Source organism: Polyodon spathula, chromosome 21 (assembly GCF_017654505.1).
Source record: "Polyodon spathula isolate WHYD16114869_AA chromosome 21, ASM1765450v1, whole genome shotgun sequence".
NCBI classification, from domain to species: Eukaryota; Metazoa; Chordata; class Actinopteri; order Acipenseriformes; family Polyodontidae; genus Polyodon; species Polyodon spathula.
This window is the reverse complement of record NC_054554.1, coordinates 6,857,173-6,882,120: the sequence shown is the minus strand read 5'-3', so window position 1 is coordinate 6,882,120 and position 24,948 is coordinate 6,857,173. Positions and strand designations below refer to the sequence as shown.

The 24,948-nt window shown below is 38.1% G+C and overlaps 2 protein-coding genes across 3 annotated transcripts; one reads left to right on the top strand and one right to left on the bottom strand.

Annotated features, from left to right (window-relative positions):
- Positions 1–3,910: 3,910 nt before the first annotated feature.
- Positions 3,911–7,032, bottom strand: LOC121296681 (haptoglobin). Its single transcript, XM_041222455.1, has 4 exons — positions 6,940–7,032; positions 6,425–6,522; positions 5,820–6,094; positions 3,911–4,559 (listed from the first exon to the last, which is right to left on the bottom strand). The coding sequence occupies exons 1-4, from the start codon at positions 6,942–6,944 to the stop codon at positions 4,014–4,016; spliced, it is 924 nt and encodes a 307-aa protein (XP_041078389.1). The 5' UTR covers positions 6,945–7,032; the 3' UTR covers positions 3,911–4,013.
- Positions 7,033–7,122: 90 nt separating this feature from the next.
- Positions 7,123–24,272, top strand: LOC121296680 (trace amine-associated receptor 13c-like). 2 transcript variants are annotated; one of them, XM_041222453.1, is made up of 3 exons: positions 7,123–8,782; positions 20,253–20,640; positions 21,865–24,272. In XM_041222453.1, exons 2-3 carry the CDS (start codon positions 20,379–20,381, stop codon positions 22,755–22,757), a joined length of 1,155 nt encoding a protein of 384 aa, XP_041078387.1. In that variant the 5' UTR covers positions 7,123–8,782; positions 20,253–20,378; the 3' UTR covers positions 22,758–24,272. The 2 variants fall into 2 exon arrangements, with proteins under 2 accessions (XP_041078387.1, XP_041078388.1); XM_041222454.1 differs by lacking the exon at positions 7,123–8,782 and adding an exon at positions 17,169–17,433.
- Positions 24,273–24,948: the final 676 nt, after the last annotated feature.

The following is a 24,948-nucleotide window of genomic DNA, read 5'->3' as shown; positions in this document are numbered from 1 at the left end:
CTAGTCTGATTTCTGCATGACAGGCAGAATCTTTCCCTCTAGTTCAATTTATATATTTTTTAGTTTCCAGAAGATTTTTCTTATGGTACACGCTGTTTTTTGTACAGTTATCTCAAACTGATTTTTAGACATATTATTGTATTTATTTGAATGGATTGTGTATGTATTTACATACTGGTGGAATACAGTATAACAAATAAAAAACAGCCTTTTTCTGCCAATAAACATGGTAATTGGCACTGTAATACTGTTTGCCATTCACATTATGGCCCATAAACAGAAGTGTGAAACATATACACTGGGAAAAATAACCGGAGCTGGTTGATGCTCCATTGCCTTTCTCCTGTGCGCTGTGTGAAGGAAACATGTGCTGACAGGATCCTTTTTCTCAAACAAATGTAGTAAATCACAAACTCTGACAACAGTGACATCTCTGGTGGCTGTATTACTATTGCAGGAGGGCATGTGAACATTTTGAGTTCCATAAACGTGTCATCCTACTTACACTGCCCACAAACCCCCTCCTCTCAGAGTATGCTTTGTAGGCTTTTAGAAAATGATGATCATTTTAGATGGCCCCTAAATACCGTCTTGCAGGTGAAGAAATGCAATAGACTTTAGACAATAACTTTAAATACGTTCAATAGGCAGAGCTCTTCAGAGCTTCTCTTTGGCAGTTTATATATGAAATTGAGATTGAAACGCTTGGGGCCTGTGTTCTGCATTTGTATGCCACAGAATTTATTATTAATTTATTGGTCTTACATATTATCTGCGGCTCTTAATAATCTCAGCTACTTCTTCAACCGAATTCAAATTTCATTGAATCTCTCAATTTTTAAATTTTATTTTTTTTTAGTCGTCGCCAATTTTTTACCCCGGTTTTCTCCCCAATATAGTATGCCCAATTATTATCTGTATCCTCGGATCACTGCTCCTGACTCCCTCTCTGACTCAGGAAACGGCAGCTGGAGCACGCGTCCTCCGAAACGTGCTCCTGCCAATCCATCATTTTTCCCACTGTGGATCCACAGCGATGCCGCCAGACCTATAGTGCCGGAGGACAACACAGATCTGGCGGCTCCACTGCAGAACCACAGCTGGCCAATCAGCCACAGGGGTCTCTGATGCGCGGTGAGCTGTGGATTCCCCTGCCGACCTAAGCCCTCCCTACCCGGGCAGCGTTCGACCATTTGTGCGCTGCCCCCTAGGAACTACCAGGCAAAGTCGGATGTGACATAGCCTGAATTTGAACTTGTGATCTCCGGGATATAGGGCACATCCTACACTCCACACGGAGCGCCTTTACTGGATGGACCACTAGGGAGCCAAGAGAAACATTTTTGTTCCGATGCTTCTCAACAAATTCTGCATACAATTTTTGCACTTGTGATCAATTGCTTTACATAAACAGAAGACTGGATATCTTTGGTGATAAATTAATGAAAGTTGAAGATTGAATACCACATGGGACATTATCTAATGATGACACTCTTATCAGTAAGTCTTATTTTAATATATGATGAAGCTATATAAGATTATAGGCCGGTCAAGAATCTATAAAAGAACACTCTATAATCACAGTCAGATTTGTCACGACCAAAGTCACTTTTCCTTAAAACCTAATTTATCAGTTCCTAATTCTACATGAAATGCATCAAAGACATCCCTGGTGTTTGTTAATGGAAATACGACCTTGCTGGAACTGACAAAACTCTGTTGGCAAAACAAAGCCCACATGTTTAATTGGCCATTAACAGCCCAGCAAGACAATGAACTGCCATCCTTCCAAACTGGAACTGTTACTGACAGGCACGAAAAAACAGGATATATCCTATCCCTCAGGAAGCTCAATATTTTTATAAGAAGGTTGGTGTTTGTCTCCTCTGATACATGTGATGGCTGTCAGTTTGCACTTAAATAAGAAAAAAAATGATTACATCTATCGATCAAGCGTTTAGAAAGCCTTTTCTTCTATTAACTCAAAGCAAACTTAAATTAAGCAAAATTAATTGATATGAATGCCGTTTGGGATTGCTTAAAACACTGCGATGGAAATTAATTAAAAAGTTGTGGTTGCTATTCTGGAACACAAAGTGAGGAAAGTGGTTTTCCAGTTCAGTGGTTTAAGTAAAAGAATTTGAGAAGGAATTATCCTTCACTCAGTTTCAGAGATGTGATCTCATCCTTGATACCAGGAGAGAAAGAGAAGAGTAAAGAGGGAATGTGCATTGAGAGCATTTTGCACTCCTCTAAACAAACAAACAAAAACCATTTCAATTAGCTATTTCAAAATGAGTTAAACAGGTACCATAATATTTTGCAAAAACATTGCACCTTTTTACATTGAAGGCTGGTTCAAAATTTGCATAATTTTAAAATCTTTTTTTATGGGAATCCGTACAGTTGGGCTTTCACTTCACAAAGCAGTGGAAACACACATTGTAAGGTGTATGTGTGTATTATATACATGTGCTTCCAGTTTGCATTACATTACAGTACATGCTGTACTTGGCTACAGAACTAAGTTTATTTTTTATTCAGATTTTATAATTAAGTGTTCAGAAAATGAATTGGATGAAAACTTCTGAAGTGACTATTATTTCATGTGACGTTGTGGAATGTCACTTAAATGTAACCCTCAAAGTTAACGTGGAACTCAGCAACAGGACATTTGTTTCAGAATAAATCAATACTGTTCTAATAGTTATCTGAACCATATCTGAAATTAATGCATATCTCAATATCCCCTATATTCCAACCTGTGGACTGTGAGAAGATCCCAAGTGGTCTGTGAAATATGTTCTGCAACCACAAATTCTCAAACTACCAAACAATGAATATACTACGCCACACAATGCAATACACGTAACACAGCATATCATCAAATAAGCTCATAACTGCAACATAAATGCTATTTCTGTTGCACAGATTGTACATTTTTTCACATTTGAAATTTGTGTCTTAACAACAATACCTATAGCAGGTTATCAATATAGCCGATGTAGCATAAATACGTATGTCCAGAAGGGAGTGGTTTTATATTCCCAGTCACTTCTTAGATGCTACAGGTAATAGCAGTACTTTCTTTGTTATTTTGTGATGATTACTGATTGTCGGGAATGGAAAATAAGAAGATGAAATGATCAGCAGATTGCACTGTGAGGTCTGTGGCGATCCCAGCCCAGCCCTTCAATTAAAGAGAGTGTTAGATCAGCAGAAAGCTCCTCTTCCATTCAGCTTCATTTAAGCACATTCTGTATTTCTCTCCATGGCCTTGGTCTTCAGATACAGTGAGCTCTTTTCCTGAGTAGCATCAAAATATATTATTTACTGCTGAGACTTTTTCTAAACGTATTAAAAAAAAATAATAATAATGGAACTATGAATGGGCCTTAAATAGCTGTTACTTTAATTAGAGTTTGGATTTAATTTGCCGTAAACATTAAGCCCTGTGCAAGAGAGCTCTCTTTTCACTTAGGCTAATTGTAAATTGCTCAGGTGCATCGAGACAGAATGCATTGATCAGACAGAACAGTGGTTTTTGTGCTAGACTACCAGACCATCACATTGCCATAAGCTATTGCTAAATTGTATTAGCTTTTATTTTTGAGGAGTAAGGCAAGTTAGTATTATGAAACCAACAAGAAACAAATTAGACGTGCATACTGTAGGGGCTTTTCATTTATTTCTGTAGTTTTAAAACACCATATTTTTACCAGTGTATAGTAAATTACAATAAACCTTCAAAGATCAGAGATCACTACAACATGTGAACAAAGAGCACAGAAAAGTACATTAAAACTAAACAAAACGTTTATTATTATTATTATTATTATATTATTATTATTATTATTATTATTATTACCTAGCAGATGCTTTTATCCAAAGCGACTTACTGAAAATTAAGCAAAAAATAAAAGTATATAAATTACAGGCAATAAAAATTTTAAACAATTGAAGTAATCTTATATTATTTTTCAATGACATGCAGTGTGGAATTTTAATCCACTTCAAGTGTAAAGTTTACTCCCAGCTGCGTTCTGCACCTCTGTGTAATTCCCCAGGACATGGTATATCCAGGGCAGGTAGCTGGACAGCTTCATGAAGACGCTGTAGGTCTCTACAGAGCAGCTCTTGTCAAAGGAGAGGATTCCAGCCAGATACCATGCACCATCCTGGGGGTCCTGCACCGCAAAGGCTGCCCCTGCATCTCCCCAGCACGTGTTCTCACTGTATCTGGTGACATTGGTGCAGAACATGTTCTCATTCACAACAGGCACGTTTCTGAGCAAGTGGGCGCTGGAGTTGAAATAGTCATGGCACTGTGTATGGTCAGCCACAGCCAGCGTCAGGTACTTGAGGTGCTTAGAGTACTCCAAGAATGCGCCCATCCCAAAGCCCGCCACGTGGCCTTCTCTTCCTGTCTCTACGTACTCCTTGACAGGCAGACAGATGGGCATCACATTTTGACCCAAGGACACTTTGTCCCCAAGCTTAATTAGTGCCAGATCGTTTTCCCACTCTGAGCTATTCTGGAAACGGGGATGCATAATCACCTGGAAAACCATAGACAAACCATGAGTCAGAACAGTCAAAACCATATTAAAGGCCACTTGTATAGATATACCACCTTTCCTTAGTGAGAGATAGGATTACTTTTACAGTATATAAAGATATACAACACACAATCATTGCACTATAGTCGAATATGCAATTGCAAAACATTTATTGACTATTTTTTGTCAGACAGTCCCTTCATCAATCATTATAAGGAGGTATTGTAAAAAAACATATCCTAAAACACAAACACACAGTTTATTTTAAGTTCTACTTTACTTTATCAAGTTCTAATAGTGATTCTCCACTATTATTCTTCAACACACGTTTTTATCAAATTATCTTCTAACAAAATATGTACAGCATATACTGTTCAAAATGGTCCATTGTCCCAATAATTGTCTATAGCAGGACATAGCAGTTTGATGCATTCCTGGTTTTACTATGAGTTTAATAAGACACACCTGAGCTTGTTATCAATACACTTGGGCTAATCAAGCTTGTATCAATACCTGGTATGTGTGAAGCTGCTATGCACAGGAGCCTTATCTCCATCCCTGTATGGTATACATACATAACTAGGTTGATTAAAGGAAAATTATTTCAGCAAAGAGTTTTGTGACGTCATAAACCACAAACGCATCCTATCCACCCCACAAATAATCCAGCCTCCATAAAGGCTGCCAGTTACACTTGGTACACATATCGCAGTGCAAGCTAATATAAATGTTTTGAGCATGCAAGAAAAAAAAAAAAAAAACTGGTCAAACTTTAGTTCCCTAATTTCATGCTGTTTTCTTAAATAACTCCTTCTCTCAGTAGGCTGAATTGATTACAGCCAGACAGCACTTAGAATATTTTCTGAGAAACAGTTTCTCTTGCATTGCAATTCACTGTATGTATATAGTCAGCTTGAATTTGATCTTCTTGACAGTCTGTATTTCAATTCTATGTGGCTAAATGGCTAAACCTGTTTAATCCTTTTTTGCTGCAATCAGGTTGTTTAAAATGTTGATTTTTCTAGTAGCACTGGAAGCAAAACCTTAATTTAAAGGGACTGAAAAAGAATACATCCCCTACCGAAGCAACTGTTCAAACAGATCAAAGGCTAGATTTAATCAGAGTGCACAGCACTGCTTTGTGACCTGTGTTGCCTCCCTTTTTCTCATGATGCTTTCGACAGCAGCTCTCTTTATAGCACAGACGTATTTTCCCGAAAAGAAACCATCTGATCCATTTCAGCAGCTGCATTGTCTCACCTGCTCAACTGGCACCTCGGCACTGTGGTTGGCATGGCTCAGCTTTGTGATGCCCACATACACCCGTGGGAGATGTGGCATCTCTGTGGCGTTACTGAAGCTGTCCATTAGGTTCCTTCCGGTGGTCAGCACCCAGCGGTCAGAGATCAGGACCCCCCCTCCCCTCACTAGATTCCCTTTTAGAGACACCAGGACCTGCCAGGGGACATGGGGAGCAAGCAGCCCCCCCACCATGCGTCGGTCACGCCGGATTGGTCCAGCCGGCCTCCCACATACTGCAATGCAATACAAGGACATTCGTGTAGCGCAACCATAACTTTAAAAACTCTACCATAGGCTATCCAGTAGAACCTGGCTGTGTCTTCTTGTATCACTTGGATTTCATGTTCGGGTAAGTAGTTCAGTAGTTCACTATAAAACACACAATGGTATAATATGTAATAAAAACAAAAAAATAAATAAATAAATAATTTTTGAAGAGATTAAGAAAGACTTTTAATTTTGGCAATTATTATTATTATTATTATTATTATTATTATTATTATTATTATTATTATTATTATTATTATTATTATAAAGTTAGAAAAGCAATTTATATGTGTTACCTGGTGGTGTTTCTTTCTCAGACTTCTCATTAACTTCAGTAAGGGGCTTGTCTGCAAAGCAGAGTCCGAAGATCACAAGAAGCACTGCCAGGGAAGACCTGGAGAGTAATCAATGAATCTGTCACGGCCCTGTGTGTTTACCCTGCATTCTAATATGCCACTGTCCCTTTTGTATGTAGAATTAGCTCTCCATAAACACACCGTATCACGCATCCTAATTAATGATCAATTCGCACAATCACTCAAACTCTGAATGCAGGCAGTCAGCAAGTTGTATCGACTGGAAAAGTGGTCAGAGAGTTGAGCAGCACTGGTGTGTTAAACTGTCAGAATTTCAGCAATTCTTGCAGATGCCATGCTTTTTTCCCTGTGGAGTTAAAATGCCTGCTAGGAAGATTTGAAGCAAATCATTTTTTGTGCAGCTAGAATGGATAGCACAGTGTGTTAAAAACCCCTGAAGGTGACAGCACTTTTACTTTAAAGTGCAAAAGACATACATAACTCACACTACTTACCACATGGTGATGTGTCTGTCAGCGTAGGGTGAGAATGCCCTGAGCAGTGAATGTTTGATGCTTATATACTCTCTGATGCCAACACACTTCCCATAACCAGGAGACGCAATCCAGAACTATTCCTGTAACTTTTGCAACCTTTTTAATGTAACAGGTCAAAACAGTTCAAACATGCCTCAGTAGTCTTTCCACTGGTACAAACTCTTCCAAAGTTTTTGATTTCCTATTTGCACGTTTTCACTTCTTTACTACCTTGCTATTCTGTTACTCTTACATTATTACTGTTAGTACATTTTGTAACCACCCCAAAACATTTGTATACCTTGTTGTACTCGCCTCCTGTCCATTCTACTTCACCAGTCAGCAGTTTCAAAGGCAGGCTCCTGAGCTAATTTCATCCATTGATCATTTTCTGTTGAATTGCCACACTGTAGCAAGAGGTCATTTCAATATTGTTCTTCATAAATATGGAAAAAAAACTGTTTTAAACCATATTGGGCACTAAAAACAAGTGGACAACTCAAAATGCAGTGCAAGCTAATATAAATGTTTTGAGCATGCAAGAAAAAAAAAAAAAAACAGGTCAAACTTTAGTTCCCTAATTTCATGCTGTTTTCTTAAATAACTCCTTCTCTCAGTAGGCTGAATTGATTACAGCCAGACAGCACTTAGAATATTTTCTGAGAAACTGTTTCTCTTGCATTGCAATGCACTGTATGTATATAGTCAGCTTGAATTTGATCTTCTTGACAGTCTGTATTTCAATTCTATGTGGCTAAATGGCTAAACCTGTTTAATCCTTTTTTGTCGCAATCAGGTTGTTTAAAATGTTGATTTTTCTAGTAGCACTGGAAGCAAAACCTTAATTTAAAGGGACTGTAAAAGAATACATCCCCTACCGAAGCAACTGTTTAAACAGATCAAAGGCTAGATTTAATCAGAGTGCACAGCACTGCTTTGTGACCTGTGTTGCCTCCCTTTTTCTCATGATGCTTTCGACAGCAGCTCTCTTTATAGCACAGACGTATTTTCCCGAAAAAAACCCATCTGATCATTGAATTGTTCTTATAAGCTGACATCAATTTTGTTTTTAGTTATAGAGTTACTCTATTGTAACTTCTAGTGTATATTGGCTACTGGGTTATTGTATAAACATGCCATTATATTTTAACTGTTTTCATTGGACAAATGTTTTGTAGGTTTGATCTTTACAGTAGTATTACTTTGTACGGTCACGTCTTCAGTATAATTGGTACCTTTTCCTGTGTAAATGATCAAATAAACACAACTGCAAAGTAATAAGGTTGTGAAGAAAAGGGTTCTGTGCTCTTAAATCAAATTCCCCTGGTTTTGCAATTGTTCTTGTAACAGGTGCTATGTTTACTGTTCCCTGAATGAGATAAGGTGTTCAAACAGAGGGCTTTACCAGTAAACAAAAAGGATGTTATACAATGTGTGGCATTGCAACAAAATAATAAACCAACAGTATCTGTCCAATTTGTATACCCAAGTCTGGGTATATTACACTGCAGTGTCACTGCTGTTTTCATAGGAAATGTGCTAACCAGCCCTCTACTGTATTCCTGGTAAAACAGAACAGTACAGTACTTTATGTTATCCCTTTGCTGTAGTGTCCAATATGTTAGAGAAAATGGGCATTCAGTAGGTATGGGAACATATCTGGGGCAGTAAAGAGTTATGTATTTACTGTATTAGGAAAACTAAGGGTTTTATTTCATCAACCTATACCCTGTTATAGATTTTTTTTAAACCATTTTACAATACAAGGAAATCATCTTTGATGGCACCAAACTGTGATTACCCCTAGGCAAGAGCACTTGAGGTAAGCCAGGTGGTTTCCCTGGAAAATGATTTAAATAAACAGCTGTCGTTTATCTCCATGAGTTAAATAGGCAAACGTTTTGATTGTTGCCTTCATCAGTATAATGTGTGTAAAGGTAAATGCTGTATTGTAACTGAGTTAAGAAAGTTACAGTGAACTACCACTGCCCAATACCTTTGGGTAATAAGGGTTTTACTGTATCAATGAGTGGTGCTGCTGTTTTATTGCTACTTGGTACACTTCTATTATCACTGTCACTTGTGTAACCCTCAGACCACACCTCGGAACATTATTAGACAGGGTACTTTAGCAGCGGTGCCGCACACAGACATCGTTACTTTTTTTTTTAAATCAACTTTTCAATCCTTTAAGCCATTTAATTGTTGACTCATGGAATGATTTGTTAAAGTAAAACTGATCCTGCATGCAGCTGGTTCCTGCCTTTGGCCTGGCTGTATCTGGTACACTTCATTTTGTGAGTCACTCTTCTTAGAGTCTGAGCTCAGAAAAATGCAGTGGACAGATAATGTGATCAACCTCAGGGAAGCAAACTGCACAATCAACAGAGAAGAGTGTCAATATCGATGTAAAATAAATAAATACAATTATTCCAATCTGCATGCCAAGTCATGCTCAGCTCATGCTAATTAATCTTGATGTCAATGCTTATGTTTTACAACACCTTGTGGCACACAGAATGCAATGTTCTTTTTCGGGCATTTTGATGATGTCATCGTACAGTAGTTTTATAGATTTTGGAAATGCACGTCCCAAGTGTGGCACGCCAGGAAGGGATAGTCCACTGCCAGTTTGGTATGATTAACATTGTTCCATGGGTATATCAAATTCAAGGGACATATTGAAGAGTCATCATCTTACTGAGACAGAAATACACTTCCTTATCTTCTGTAATTCAGTTGCAAACCTAATCTTTTTATACTTTACATTTTATAAATGTATACAATATAATGTGCTTCACTACTGCACATTAACAAATCTATTTTGAGCTATGCATTGGATCAAATATCAAATAATAATGCATTGGAAATAATATCAAGTTCAGCCCTATCTCCATGGCAGGTTTCACATTGTAAGCATGATGCTTAGCACAGGCAGACGAGGGTCACTGCTGATCCAGAGGACTGGGTTTCATGGGGGTATCCTGTTAGCACTGCCGCATTCATTCTTGAGACCTGCAGTCTTTATCCTATACATATTGATTCTGTGACACATTTCTTTGTAAATACGTACATCCACTTGCTATTTATATGTACTGCCTACAGTTAGTATAAAAATAAATATAACTTTGTGGGTCTTGCATTTTTGTAAAACATGCAAGCCTCTCCTAGTGTTATTTGGTTATTTGCCAGTGGCAATCAGATAAAAAAAAATAAAAAAATTACTTACTTTGGATATCGGATTTGAACTGATAAAGCAGTGTTATTGTGTAATGCACTCCTGTCTCACATTGTGCAAGAGTTCAGGTCACAAGGTGTACGACACACACTGCCATATGAATGTATCAGCAAAAAGAAAAAAATGGTTAATTAGTGGTTTACGGAAAGCACTGTATCAGCAGCCACTTGAAATGCGGCAAAGGTTTTTCTTGTTTTTAGCTATACTGCTAAAGTTTTTACAATATGAACTTGTGTGGTATACACTTGTCGCTCTGTGATCGATCTTTGTAATCAATGACTTCATCAAAAGAAAAATAAACTAAACACAAGAATTATAAGAATTAACAGTGATTCATAAAATTGTAAAGTAATTTGAGTAATAAGATGAATCTCCCAAGTCAGAGACACTCTGGCTAGTCTCTTGACCAAATATTTCATTGATCATGGTAATTTGTTCAGGAACTACACTAAACTAACACATAGAAGGATAAGCCTTATTAACACCTTCACCTCAAAGGAAGTGTGAACACTGATACAGGCTAGCCAATCAGAACAAAAGGATAAAACTTGCTTGTATAGGAAAAAGTGACAGTAGCAACTGCGTCTTCACAAATGTCTGCATTAAGCGTGTTCTTGTTGCACCTCTGCTTCAGATCGGCTGGCAATGTATTTAGGTGCACTACTGCTTCAAATGGAAGCAACCCAGTCTTGTTGTCTGAAGACATCCTTACTGCTTTTACCTAACATGCTGTTAACTTACACCATGGAAACTTCCCACAAGTGTTACATAAGGTTAATGGTACCTAGAAGGATAGGTGACTCGTGTAGAAAGAGTTGAACTCTCTGCATGCATGCGATTAGAAAACAAATATATTACTGTATACGACAGGTAAATGTTAGTTGAAAAAACTGTTTCGAGAAACAATTTAAGATACTTATTGAATTAATCTGATTGTATCCAGTACAATTTGATTTAGCTATGGAAAGTACAAAACAGTTCCCATTGTAATTATTGTAACTTACAATATTGCTTAACATGTAATTTTTGGAGAATTTCATATCTGTAATACAATAGAAGTAGTTTTTATCAAATACTAGTGGATCATAAGTACAGATAAGCATTGCCTTTTAAGAACCACAATTTAATGTTAGTTTGGTTTATGGGAAACTAGGAAAGAGTCCCCATGTGAATTTCACGTAACTCACAGTATTTATTGCTAAGTGATACAGTTAATATTATTGAAGTTGCTTTGACTGATTACTTGAATGTTACTACATGTTAAATAAATCCTATTGTTTTAACTAGGTTCCTAGTAAATCATTCAGTGAGCATAACAAACACAACCTGCGAACTTTAAATAACGTACCTAAAATCATTTACTATAATATATAAATCTGGTGTCATTTCCAGAGAGCGATATTGCGAAGGGTTTATATATTGTAATAAATGTGCTTATTACTCCAAAATATTACATTTATGGAGTAATGCCAAGTATAAATTCATAAAATGTTAAACGCTGTGCGTGGTAATTTGTATTACAGTGTAATTTGAATGAAGCATCAAAATGTATAAGTTGCAGTTGGTATTTTGTAAATGAAAATGACACAATCACAAAACTATAACCTTTCAATTGCTTTTCATATATGTACTATCAGAATGCAAAGGATTGCTTCCCTGAGTTTCTCTCACATCTGTCTGAAAAGCTTCTGAGCTGTATCCTGTGAAACAGACTTACCTCTTGGACTTCTCTGCCATTAATCTGCCTTCTTTGAAATGGATGTTTAAAACCTCATGCCAAGCCTGGTATTTGCTTGGCATGGTTACAATATAGCTCTCTTTTGTGTGTTTGCTTTTCAAAACTGACAACAAACTGGCACCCTTTAATTGACTTTTGAAAGAAAAGATCCCTTGCGCTAGACTAAAACTTTATTAAAAACGACCTGATCAAAGCCAATTCAGCAAGAAGATGCTGTTCAATCACAACAAAGGGCAAATCTCTGCATCAAGTTAATTTGTGGTGACTGTCCTGGACAAAAAAAAACAAACATCTTCATTAGTGTTTCCCAAGAAGCACAAAAAACAAAATCATTACTTTGAAGGTGACCTTGCAGCAATCTCCTGAATGTTTGCATTTTTACTATTATTTCTGTATCTTATTTATAGTTTTCCTTTTAGAACTAATGTATATCTTTTGATTGAGAGCTTAAAGGTATATTTATTTTGAAAGCACGTGCAGGGATGAAATCCTTTTTTTTTTAATGTTGAAAAAGGACTTTGCAGCGTCACTCAGTATTAATATAACAAAAGCACGAGTTGTATTTATAAAATACATATCAGCATATACGTATCCCGCAGGAGATGCTGTGTTCAATGACATGTTTATATTTGGTGTGTGTGTGTGTGTGTGTGTGTGTGTGTGTCTGTGTGTGTGTGGCGCCCAGGAGCTATAAGTGAGCTATTTTATAAGATTGCCTGCTCCCTGCACACAATAGCAGCAGCCTAATCTCTACAGCCCTCCAGAGAGCCTTGCTTCCCATCTTTGCCCAGGTCTGTTCCTTCATTATGGCATTTTATTCATGTCACGCTCACAATTTATATTTCTTGCTTTTTACACAAAGAGGCAAACTGGGATGGTTTCACATTTTTACAAACATACACTATATTCCCTACAGCTGTCTTGCCTTTTTGAAAACAGTGCAGCCAGTTTTATTCAGTGGCTAAAAAGCAACAAGAAGAGCATGGCAAGTTGAGTAGTTTTCTGAGGTGAAATTACTCAGAGCTTGATCTACGGAATAGAGAAGCACCTTATACTGTATCAGCAATATTGCTGAGCACATAGTACTGTGGGCTCACAAACCTCACTTTAACAATGTTTTGCTCTGTACATGTACTTAATACATAAAGGAGAAAGACAAGCCTGACAAATGCAGAATCACACAAACATGAACACATTATAGCTCATCAATTAGAAGGCCACTGCTGTCTGTGCATTCCAGTGGCAGTCAGTATCCCTAAACTGATAATTCCATTTTAACGGTTTGAAATATTCCTTGACCAATGGCACAGATCCCAAACTAATCTGCCAGTGTCCTGTTCAACTCTGTTGGGAACAGGAGATTTACTGCTGGATTTAGTGGATAGATCCAAATAGTCTGTTCCATAAACTCGTCCTATAAGCCAAAGGACAGTTTACGTGGAATTGCTGGTGTCATTGTTAAATCCATCACCTAAGGGTTTACTAAAGACTCCTGAAATGAGTTGCCGTAGGTAGTCAAACAGCAATGCATTTATCACTTACATTTAACAGTTTCTCAGTGCAGTAATTACAGAAAGTAGCCTATAAAAGCAAAGTTCCATTTATTTTACACACTCTACAGTGGAGGGACAGGAAAGTGGTGTGGCCTAGTGGTTTGAGCTAAGTAGTAGAGTTATTATAGTATGGGTTAGAGGAACAGACTTAAGTGTAATAGGGCAGGCTAGACATAAACCAACACTACACACCGCAAGCGAGTGTTTTGCCTACAATGAATTTGTGGTTTTAGAGCTTTTAACCTCATCTCATCTCATCTCGCCAACAGGGGGCAGTATCCTTAATGTCAGTGTATCACACAACAGTGCCCGTTACTTAAGCATGCGACTGGGAGGCAGTGTGGTCTATTTGTCCCCAGAAAGGAAATGTACAGTTTGTATAGGCTCTGTAAATAATATGTAACAGGGTCAAGAATGCCCTGCTCACATTTATTTTGCACCTGTGTGTTATTTTTATAATTGTACTGATTGATTGATCAGTCCACGCTTTATGATGTCTGACAATTTATAATGGATTTGTATCATGTTGGCTTCTCCACTCATTTCCGTTTATCTGCCTTATTGGGCACTGACTAATTGTCAATGAATATAAATAATGAACATGAGCGGCTTTGTTTTTAGTTTGGCGGTAAGGAAGTGAAACAGGGTAGGTTATATGGTAATGCTATTTTTTGTCTCTGTCTGTGTTCCCTCCCCTGTACGGACATTGTGTGTGTGTTTTTAGACTGCTGTATTTTGTTTTTATTATTACTGTTTGACTGTGTTCTGTAAGAATGTATATCCACTCTATTCGCTTAGTAGCAGCATTGCAGTGCAGTAAATGATTCCATTAATGTGAACCTTGTTTAACTGTTTGAAATCTCGCTACCTGTTTATAAGTGAATGGAATGATTGTCTTAAACAAGTACCTTGTAAACAATGTGTTGCTATATAAGGATTTTTTACAATAAACACACGTCTTTTTAAAATGTTTTGGGTGATTTTCTTGGCGATCTTGTTCCTGCTATTTAATCTGTTTTCTGAATGAAATGAACCTAAAAGTATCCTATAATTTGTTCTGTGCCTCATCGAACTGAACTGGCGTAGTCGCTCTACATTCTGATATTTTACAATTTAAGGTATGTGCGCTGTTTCTGTACACTCCCGTACCGGGAAGATGTTAAAAATAGAAAGTGAATCACTGACAAAACACAAAATAAATCCCTGTTTTGATTAGATATTGTGGATATTTAATGGGCAAATATAAATTGCCAACAGTTTATCTCCCAACATAAGTAAATGTTACCTCTGCAGGGGAAAAAGCATGCTGCAGTTCTACAGGCACAAAGAAACACTGCCTGTTACAGGAAAACAGCGCTTTGAAGGACAATGACATTCTGAGAAGTTCAGTATTTCCTAGCAACACCAATCTCCATAATAAGCATCTGAGAGAAGCCAGCTTTATTATTACAGACAGAAAGAAATTCAGTCAGGAATAGGGTGCTGATAACAGAGGAATATCAATACAGGGTAAAGCATACAACTGGGGAACATGCAAATAAATATCTCATGAATCGATTGCAAAAGAAATGAATCCTGGATTTCAAAGTTAATAATCCCTGGCCCCCCCACTATGCTATCAGGTATTAATTGAATGAACATCATTATTCTACTGGGTGCCCCCCATACCACTCGCTGATACATTGTTCTAAAATTGTAAATGCTGCTCATTTCAAGAGCGTTTTCAATTACAGCAGTGAAGAGCATAGGCAGCAGCGCTTCACCGGGCAAACTGAAACTCTGGTGCTTTCAGTTGCCTGGGCTGCTGTGGCCACTGACTGTTTACGAGGTTTGTTTAACAACAGTAGAAAAGCTGGAACATTAATTCGTTCATACGTCAGGAAATGGAGGAAATGGAGACCACACTGTGGTTGATCCCTGGAGTCAGCTTCGCAGCCGTTGCGTGTGCTGATGCGCTAGGGAGGCCCTGTCAGGCAAAGCGTGTCAGGCAAACAAAAACCCAGAAACACAAACACAACTGCAAGTATAATCTTGGTAATCCTCTTATTTTGCCAAGCAAGGAATGATGGGACAAAAGTGTAATACTAATAGAGACCCCACACAAAAACAACACTTACAGATCTATGAAAAATACAATTGGGATACCATTATAATACTGTTGTATAACCCTGTCCACCATCATACCCCAGCATTTCCAGCCACATAATTGATTTAGAACACTGCCACTGGTGCTCATACAGTACCATGGCACTATCGTTGAATATCCATTTCTGTTGGTACATACTATTATGACACAGCAAAATCTGAAAATGTAACAGCTGTGGGTACCATTTTACCATTGCTAACTGCCCATAGTATAGAACTCTTGCTTTGCCAAAGCTCTCATTTTAATAGGTATGATCCAAAAAAACAGGGATTTTCTTTTTACTTAAATTATCTGGGTTTCAACTTGAAACAACAGGGCTTGGAATTGGATCGTTGCAATGTGGGTTTGAAGTATAGTAAAGAGAGCATCCCTGCAGTGCTGTCATGAAATGCAGTGTAACTTGTCGGGCTGTGGAGGTCGCATGTTTAACACAGAAGGTTGCAATCTCTGTTGTTCCTGGTTGTGCAAATGAGTTGAGATCTCCTTAAACTAGGGAAGGGACTGGTTCTTCTGCAGGATGTCAGCTTTATTTTTCTACAGATAAAAACAAATTGACAGTACAGTGTGCATGCAACTAGACAGTATTCTAAATCAAAACAGAATGGAATGAACCACAAATGCTATAAGGTTACTGGTGTGCCTGTGAAACGTGAGCATTACTGAGTCAATTACCACCACAGGGAAACGTTGAGTAGAACATGCAAAGGGGAATGGAAGTTTAAGAGAACTATAATTGGCTGATTCCTGATGAAACAAGCTGCTTGCTTATTTTCCAAGGTTTGATGAGATCTGTCTCTCAGCCATTATGTTTTTTGATTTGCATTTGTGTTTTTCGATTTGTATTTGTGTTTTTGATTTGTATTTGTGTTTTCTGATTTGCATTTGTGTTTTTCGATTTGTACTTGTGTTTTTCGTTTTGTATGTTTTTGATTTGTATTTGTGTTTTCCGATTTGTATTAGTGTTTTTTGATTTGTACTTGTGTTTTTCGTTTTGTATTTGTGTTTCTCGATTTGTGTTTTTGTGTTTTTTCATTTCTGTATTTGTATTTTTGTATTTTTGTATTTGTGCTTTGCACTTCTAGTCTACATAACAGTACAACGAGTGCTGCTCCAGTCCGACTGCCTCAAATTTAGAGCCACTGCAATGCATGAGGAACCCTTTTCCATAGCTGCACCAGCTTCCCCTCAATGGTGTCCACTCTTTCCTTCTCTAGTTCAACTATTCAATGACTACAAACAATTTAGACTCATTAGCAGCTATTCATGTTTGCACATATTCTCCCCGTTAACAAAGACCTCTGGATGTTGAAAGCAACTAGATGAAAGAAAGAGAGATGGGAAGGGAGAGGGGAGTGAGAGTGAGAGGGGGGAAGAGGAGGGGAAGAAAGGGTGGTAGCAACTTAGAACAAAAAAATAAAGAAGGGAGGCTAGCTCCAGGAGCAAGAGCTGGCAGCTGTGGTGTAGAGAGAGAGGGAGAGGGAGAGGGAGAGGGAGGGGGTTGGAGTGTAGAGAGAGAGATGAGGAGGCAGGAGATTACTTGAGGAGAGAAACTGTAGAGTTGCAGGGTTCTGCACAGTGTGATTGAGATTACCATCAATTATCAGTGAATGTTAGATCACAATCAAAAGAGTGGGGCTGGGATTAGGATTGATGTTGACTGAGTAGCTGGAGAAAACAGTAGCACAGGGTACTGTAACTGCACAGCTTTTAAAAAGAGAGGATCTTTGACAGGACACTACATCGCAAGGCACTCAGGGACATGGCTTGGTTGGCTTTTAACTGATACAGCAAGATGCAGGTGAGAGATTCTTAAAATATTTGTATTCAATGGAAACAGTATGTGTGTGAGTGTTTCTTTTTTTTTATCAAAGTGAGAAAAATGTGAGAAGTCTTTAAGGATTAAGTCAAAGCATTGCTGCAAATCTCAGAGTTGGGTGACAAACAGCAGGAGAATTATATGAAAATCCTATTCTAAACTATCAACTTGCATTGGTATTTGTGTTTAGAAGACTAAGCATTGCATCCAAAAAATTATGTTCTTTTGGGTAATTTAATTGAAGTCCCTAAATTGTTAAGTTAACCAGCAAGATATATCAAGAATGATGAGATATATTGATAGATAGAAATATATTCTAATTGCTGGGTGGACAGATTGTTTGGATATTTTTATATCTTTATATTTGTGTTAGAAATATATCTTTATAATTTGTATATATATATATATATATATATATATATATATAATATCTATATATATATATATATGTATATACATCCACTATTGTTTATAACAAATACTACTATAAACCCATAAATTTTAAATGTACATTAGTAGTGGTATCACCAATCGATAGCTACATCTTTTTTAATTTTTAAATACTGTGACAGCTTAATAAGGTACCATGCTAGAATTAGGTTTCCTATATAAAAATTCTATTTTTAAGTTTTTTTAAAAAAAAACTTGAATGTAATTAATCAAATATATATATATATATATATATATATATATATATATATATATATATATATATATATATATATATATAGAAAATGGCTACCGAAACCAATTTGTCTTTGTCAGCGTTATTTTTTGCAATGAAAAAGAAAACGCGTTAATGTTACAAACCTATCAAGAAACAATCCAGAACGATAATTAAATAGCTACCTGCACCTAGATGGCTGCTTGTTGTTTTTTATAAGATGTATGTCTGTTTCTGGGGTTTCTGTGATCCTGAAAGGTGAAGAACAGTGGCCGGCTGTATGAGAGCTCAAGCAGAGTCTTGTGACAATGGTGATAGCTGTGCAGAATTGTGCCACATTATCTGTGTGGTTTTGAGATGTGGCTTCCACTAACCCTCATTTAGGGATAGGATGAGACCACCAAAGACACTTCTCAACTCTTTCTCCTTGCCAGTAAAATTGAGGGAACGGGAAAGAAATGGAAGAGCTGTGTCTTTCTGGAGATATGTTTGGACAGGGTGGTGATGACAGTTTAAACACAGTGTGTTTGGGGGGGGCAGTGAGCCACACAGTGTCACTCCGCCCTGCACTTGCTCTCAATGCCACACCTGTGTGTATTTTTCTTTCTGGATATCCTTGCCGAGCTGATAATTCTACTCAATTTACCCATCTTAGTTTTGGGGTCACAGATTTCTTTCTGCTTGGATACTGCTCTGAAATAACTGTGGGTAACACAGCTGCAATGTGCTCTGTGTTGATATGAGTGGATGCTTTATTATGGCAAAGCAGATTGTTGGTTTCGCTCCAGCAAACAACACCCACTCTCAGGAGACTTCATGCACTAAGTAATAAGATAAAAATCTTTTTAACTACATTATATCTACAATATAGCACCCCTCAATAAATATATGCCCCCTGACCCTACTGTAGTTCACACATTTGGTCTAATGTAATGTCCCAAATATATCCCACATAAACACACATTCTCTGAGAGCTGAGTTTAGGGGATTTTAAACTGAGTCACAGCTCATTTAAATACGTGTTTCTCTATATATTTTAAACCTATCATTATTGTTTATCGTCATCCTTCTCTTGCAGCGGATGCAGAGTCTGGTGGTACAGCAGTTACTGGACTGTAAATTGTCATGATATTTGGCTATGATTACTTTATTGCCTCCTTTTTTTCTTTCAATCAGTTATTGAATAATTTCTATAATTTAAACAAGCTCATATCCCTGACTCTGAGAATACAATTATTGTGTGCTGCTGATTGTCTTCTAGTACAATTTTGTTGGTAAGAGGATTGTGTCTCTCTCTCTCTCTCTCTCTCACTCTCTCTCTCTCTCTCTTTCTCAAGGTGTTTAATATTCTTGCTTTTTTGTTGTTTTTTTGCATTTGTATAACTACTAACTACTTTAAAAGTATTCACGTCAAACAAAAAAATTAGATTCATACACTGTACAGCATATATTATATAATACATTTTGTAATCTTCAAAATATTGAAATATATTAATCAAAATATTACATTATTTTTCTCAATATATTAAAATATATTTTCATTCCATAAGGAACAAATGGCAAGCCACGCTGAATGCCTCCAAGTGCCACTTAAATAAACTTCTGACTTGACAAACTTTGAGTAAGTCCATCCGACCTTCCAACAGGTCATAGGACTGATCATTGAATATATCGGTGTCTCTACATAAATAATTGTCTAGCCATCTGTAAATATTTAACAAGCTTTTAAAGCTTGTATTAACAGTGGTACTCCAATATGTAATTCATAGGAATGAGCTATGTATGTTTAATGCCTTTTGTATCGCATTCTGACTCTGAGCTCAATAATTATCTTGGCATCCCGTCTTTTAAGAAGCGATCCACCTGACAATGCTGTAATGTCCTAAATATTATCAATTTACTTCCATTGCAATTCAGTTTATAGAAAAACCTAGTTTCTGCAACTGTACATGCGAATACTTCAGTACTGTAGCATTAAATTGAAGTTTCATATCAACCTGCACCAAGCCCTATTTACTTCTATAACACTCACAGCATATTTTTTCAGTTTTAAAAAAGGAGAACTTATGGATTCGTCTGAATTAGTGACACTTATTATATAGCATTATAATGTTGTAATTTCTCTCTCTCCTGGCAGGGACGTCCTGCGCACTGGGAATCAGACCCCTGGACCCCCCTATCCTAAGGGAGCCTCCCACCCCCACCCCAGCAGAGAGTGAGGAAGGAAGGAAGAGAGAGAGACAGGATCACCACCGCGTCTGTGATGCCAACCCTCCTCAGTAACCTGACTGAGGGGTCTGGGTGGCTGGTTGACCCCACAGGGGACCCCAGCTTCACAGCAACAGTCCAGACTGGGGTCCCCCTGGCCCCGATCTGCACGTTGTGCTGCTGTGGCCTGCTAAACCACACTCTGGCCGTAGTCTTCATGATCAGCCTGGCGTTCGCCATCGTCTTCGGCAACGTTATCATGCTCACCGTCTTCCTACAGACTCGCCGATTCCGCACACCGCAAGGATACCTCAAAAGTAATGCAACGGGACCCATGTCCATATTTCAACACTCACTTTATATTATTTTAATAAGTGGCCATGACAGGAAACCCTTAAGATTTTGTCACCTATAATCAAAAACGGACGCAATGAACTGAAACGTCTATGACACTACAATACCAGACAGAGTTCATTAGTGCCCTAGAGGAAAGGGCAGTGTTGCTGGAATTACACATCACACATAGTGAGATATAAAAGTAAATTAAGTTTTGTGTTCCTGCTGATTGACATTGTTACCTAAGATGCTATTTAAATTTCTAGTGTACAAGAGCAGTTATGTCTCTTTGTAGATCTGCTTGGCAAAAACTAAATTTTCACTGCTGTTTTAGCCCCAAATTCTGTAAGCATGCTCAATCACAAGATATGTGTAGAAAACCAATAAAATTGGTCTTTATCGATGTCTTGATTCAAAATGTTTCTCAAAGAATTCTATAGAGAACTGTTACTAGCTATTGTAATAGCCATTGTCTACCTGTGCCTGCACTGGTGATGCTGATGAGACAGTATAGTTGCTGGGAGCTGATGTTATATTTCTCAGTTTAAATTCCCCAGCGTGGTAATACCTTATGAAGAAATTCGCAGCACTTTTCAATGTGTGGTTTTAAAAGGGTTGATTTCTGAATGGCTGAGCCCTAATTAGGCTCTGTTGCCATTGATAGATTTTGAAAAGTACTGAATAGCTTGTTATGCTTGTTAAATGTTATATTTTGTATTATATTGAGACTTTCATCTCAAGGATGTTTCCTGGTTAGAAATGATATATTCACTTTGTTTTTTTTTTTTTGTGAGGCTTCCTGCAAGGTGAGGGGCAAGTGCAGCGCATACAGCCAGGCACTGTCTGTGAGATTCTCCTTCACTTTATAGCGAGGGTATTTGTGCTATTTAAAGTAGCTTTGCACAGCTGTTGGAAGGCAGAGGAACCAAATAATGGGAAAAGAGAGTATTGTATTAGCACCACAGGCCAACACACCGGTTAATGTAATTCAAGTAGCCAACTAAAGTAGTTTTGCTGTGATAATTTGACCCACATTTTAAAAAATAAATAAAACATTTTACATTATAAGACTATGAAGAAATAAATACAAATTTAAGTGCTCCTACCTGCAATTCATTGCTTGTTATTTATTTATTTGTATTATTTTTTTTCCTTTCAGACACATTTTATATAAATGTGTGCTTTGTTACCTTTCTCCCTGGCAGTGTCTCTGGCGCTGGCAGACATGATGGTTGGAGTGCTGGTGGCTCCCTTCTCCATCTACACAGAGATCACACTGATGTTGACCAGCTCTCCGCCGGCGTGGTACCAGGGGAGTAAGGGGGTCTCCTCAGGTGGCCTGTGGGGGCCCTGGCAGCCCTGCAAACTGATTGGGCCTGTGTTTGCTGGTTGCACCTTTGTATCCATCAGCACCATCTTTCTGATGACTGTGGAGCGCAGTGTGGCCATACTCAAGCCGTTGCACAAGGACGCTGTGGTAACACGCCACCGCACCCTGCTCCTCATCACCCTCTCCTGGGCGACCAGCTTCCTGCTGGCCGTGGCCCCTCTGATCCTCAGTGACGCCTTCACCCTGGAATACAACGCGTGCAGCCGAATGTGCAACTACGCCCCCTTGTGGAGAGATGGGCCGCCACCACCAAATGGGAATCTCATGCTGCTCTTCTCAGCGTTTGACTTCACCTTGCTGGGGGGAACCCTAGTGGTCAACATCCTTTCTTTCTCCAGCATCAGACAGTACTCCCGCAAGCGCAAGTTGCTTGCGGAAGGGGGCTCAGGGGGGGACATTCACAACAGATGCATGCACAGACCCTCGTTCTCGGACATCAAAGCAGCCAAGACAATTGGCATCTTGACATTTGCTTTCACGGCCTCCTTTACCCCCATCGCCGCATTCGTGTTAGGCAACGTGGTGGGATACCAGTGGTGCAACTTCTCCTTCTTTGCCTTCTGGATCCTGACCTCAAACAGCTGCTGCAACGTCATCATCTACAGCGTGCGGGACCAGCGATTCCGCAAAGGCGTGACGCTGCTCTTCCGCAGAGGCCCTGCACCTCCCCCTGGTGGAGTAGAGTTGAAACTCCCAGGGGGCTTTTGAGGGCTGCCTGCAACAAGTATTCAGGGGTAGGATGTACTAAAGTGTTTTGTCTGTCGTAATAGTCACAAACCACTTGTAAACGAGTCGGAAGTGTAGCGTGAAATGTACTAAACAAGCGCAGGGCTGTTAGCGACTTTTTAGGGAATGCTTTGCGGCAGCAGCTTTTCTTTCAGCCTAAGATGAAAATGTAGTTCCTGCATAAATTTGCAGGGTGGAGATGAGGGTTCTCAGACATTATGAGATGGCAATTACACTTACAACTGCATCAATTTGTTAAGCACTTTTGAAAGCATGTTTTAAAAAGTCGCAATTAGCAATTAGCAAAACAATCTGATAGTGGTTTTCAGGTTAAGATTAGGTTGGGGGTAACACTGTGATTTAAGGTTAGGGTTAGCTTTGTGTGTAGATGCTCCAGGAAGCATGGATGTTCCTGGCGCATTTGGATACATATACAACATGCAAGTGGGGTGGATATGGGGGACTTAACATTTAAAGTACAAGAAGAGTAAAAGGAATCAATGTTTACAGGGCCTTTTCCCATGTATACGCTGTCATTACACAGTTACTAAAACTACATATGTGTAAATAATAATTTAATTAGAAAAACTTCTATGTTGACTATGTATTAAGAATACCAATATATTTGCTGATGGGCAACCAAATCAATCAAGGGGCTACGATGTACTGAGTTTGGCCCTTAAAGTTATTTTTAATATAATTGTTTTCACAAGTCAGCAAATTTAACTGATGAGCAACAAATTGGGTTTTCTAAAATTGAAACATATATGATTTTGTGGGTGAACTGCAGTTTGTCTTGTTCATAATGATTTGTGAGTAGTCAATCACAGCAATGACAGTGTACCATTTTCTGACATTACACGGGTCAAGCTTTGGCACGCATACCACATTCTGTTGATGTACCACTTTGTGGCTCTACACTGAAACCAAGTTTTGAACCTGCAAGGTCACAATCTCATGACCCCCCTGCACTCTACATGGCTGTGCCTTTACTGAGTCAGCCACAGCGGACCCATTCTATTTGTAGTTCTTTAAGTGGCTGTGTCTTTACTAAGTGAGCCACAGCGGACCCATTCTATTTGTAGTTCTAGTTTGTAGAATCATATCAATCAAAAAAAATGAAATACCTGTGAAAGTATCATGTTCTACACAATTCATTGATACCCATTTATTGAAGCTCAGTTCCATATTAATAATCAGCAGCTTGTGTGTATCTCCCCTGGTAGACTACCATTGTGATTGCCAGCCCATATTCCATTTGCAATGTTTATTTCAGTATATACATTGATGTTGCTCCAACCAATATTTAAGACATTTAAGGCTAATACAACCTCAAGTCTGTATCTTTATAAAGTTAGGATTGTTGCTGCCAATGCATATTGTTTCAAAATATTTGTATTAATGCAGCTGTATGTATTTCATTTAAATGTACTGTCACCAATCAACTGGGACCTTGCAAAGTGACTCTGCTACCTCTTCACCTCCAAACATTTCTGTGCACACATGTTAAATAAAAACTGTTATTCCAATTGAAACAGGAACAACAGCAGTACAATTGAGAGGGACTTTTATTTAGACAAAGTACTTTCAATTTAACACCAGCATGCAATGAAATGTCTTTTCCTGGAGAATATTGGAGTTTCATATTGAGCAAGCCGGGTGATGAATCGATAACATTACACAGAAGTTTGCTCTGCTTTTCTGTTCCTATTCTTTGTTATACTTGTTTTATGCTTTACCACAATTCAGATATGATTTCTTCAGCTTTCCAAAGACTTTACATAAGACCATATCAAATTGGAAATACACAATATTTTAGTCTGAACCATGACTGAAAGCATCATAAAAAGGTATTCAAAGTTACTTTAAGCTACTCTGTAATAAACTAAAATAAAGCATCACCATAAAAGGATTAAGAAAGATATATATATATATATATATATATATATATATATATATATATATATATATATATATATATATATATATATATATATATATATATTTTTTAATTTTGTGTGTCTAGTGTCCAATAAAAGACTTGAGTCAGTCAAGAGCAATATCGTTCAAAGAGCTTCAGTGGTACAGAGACTGTACTACCCTCACCCACATGGTGATCAAAAACTCTCCAAGTAGAAACAACAAAACAACTATTGCTTTTCAAAGAGAGGAT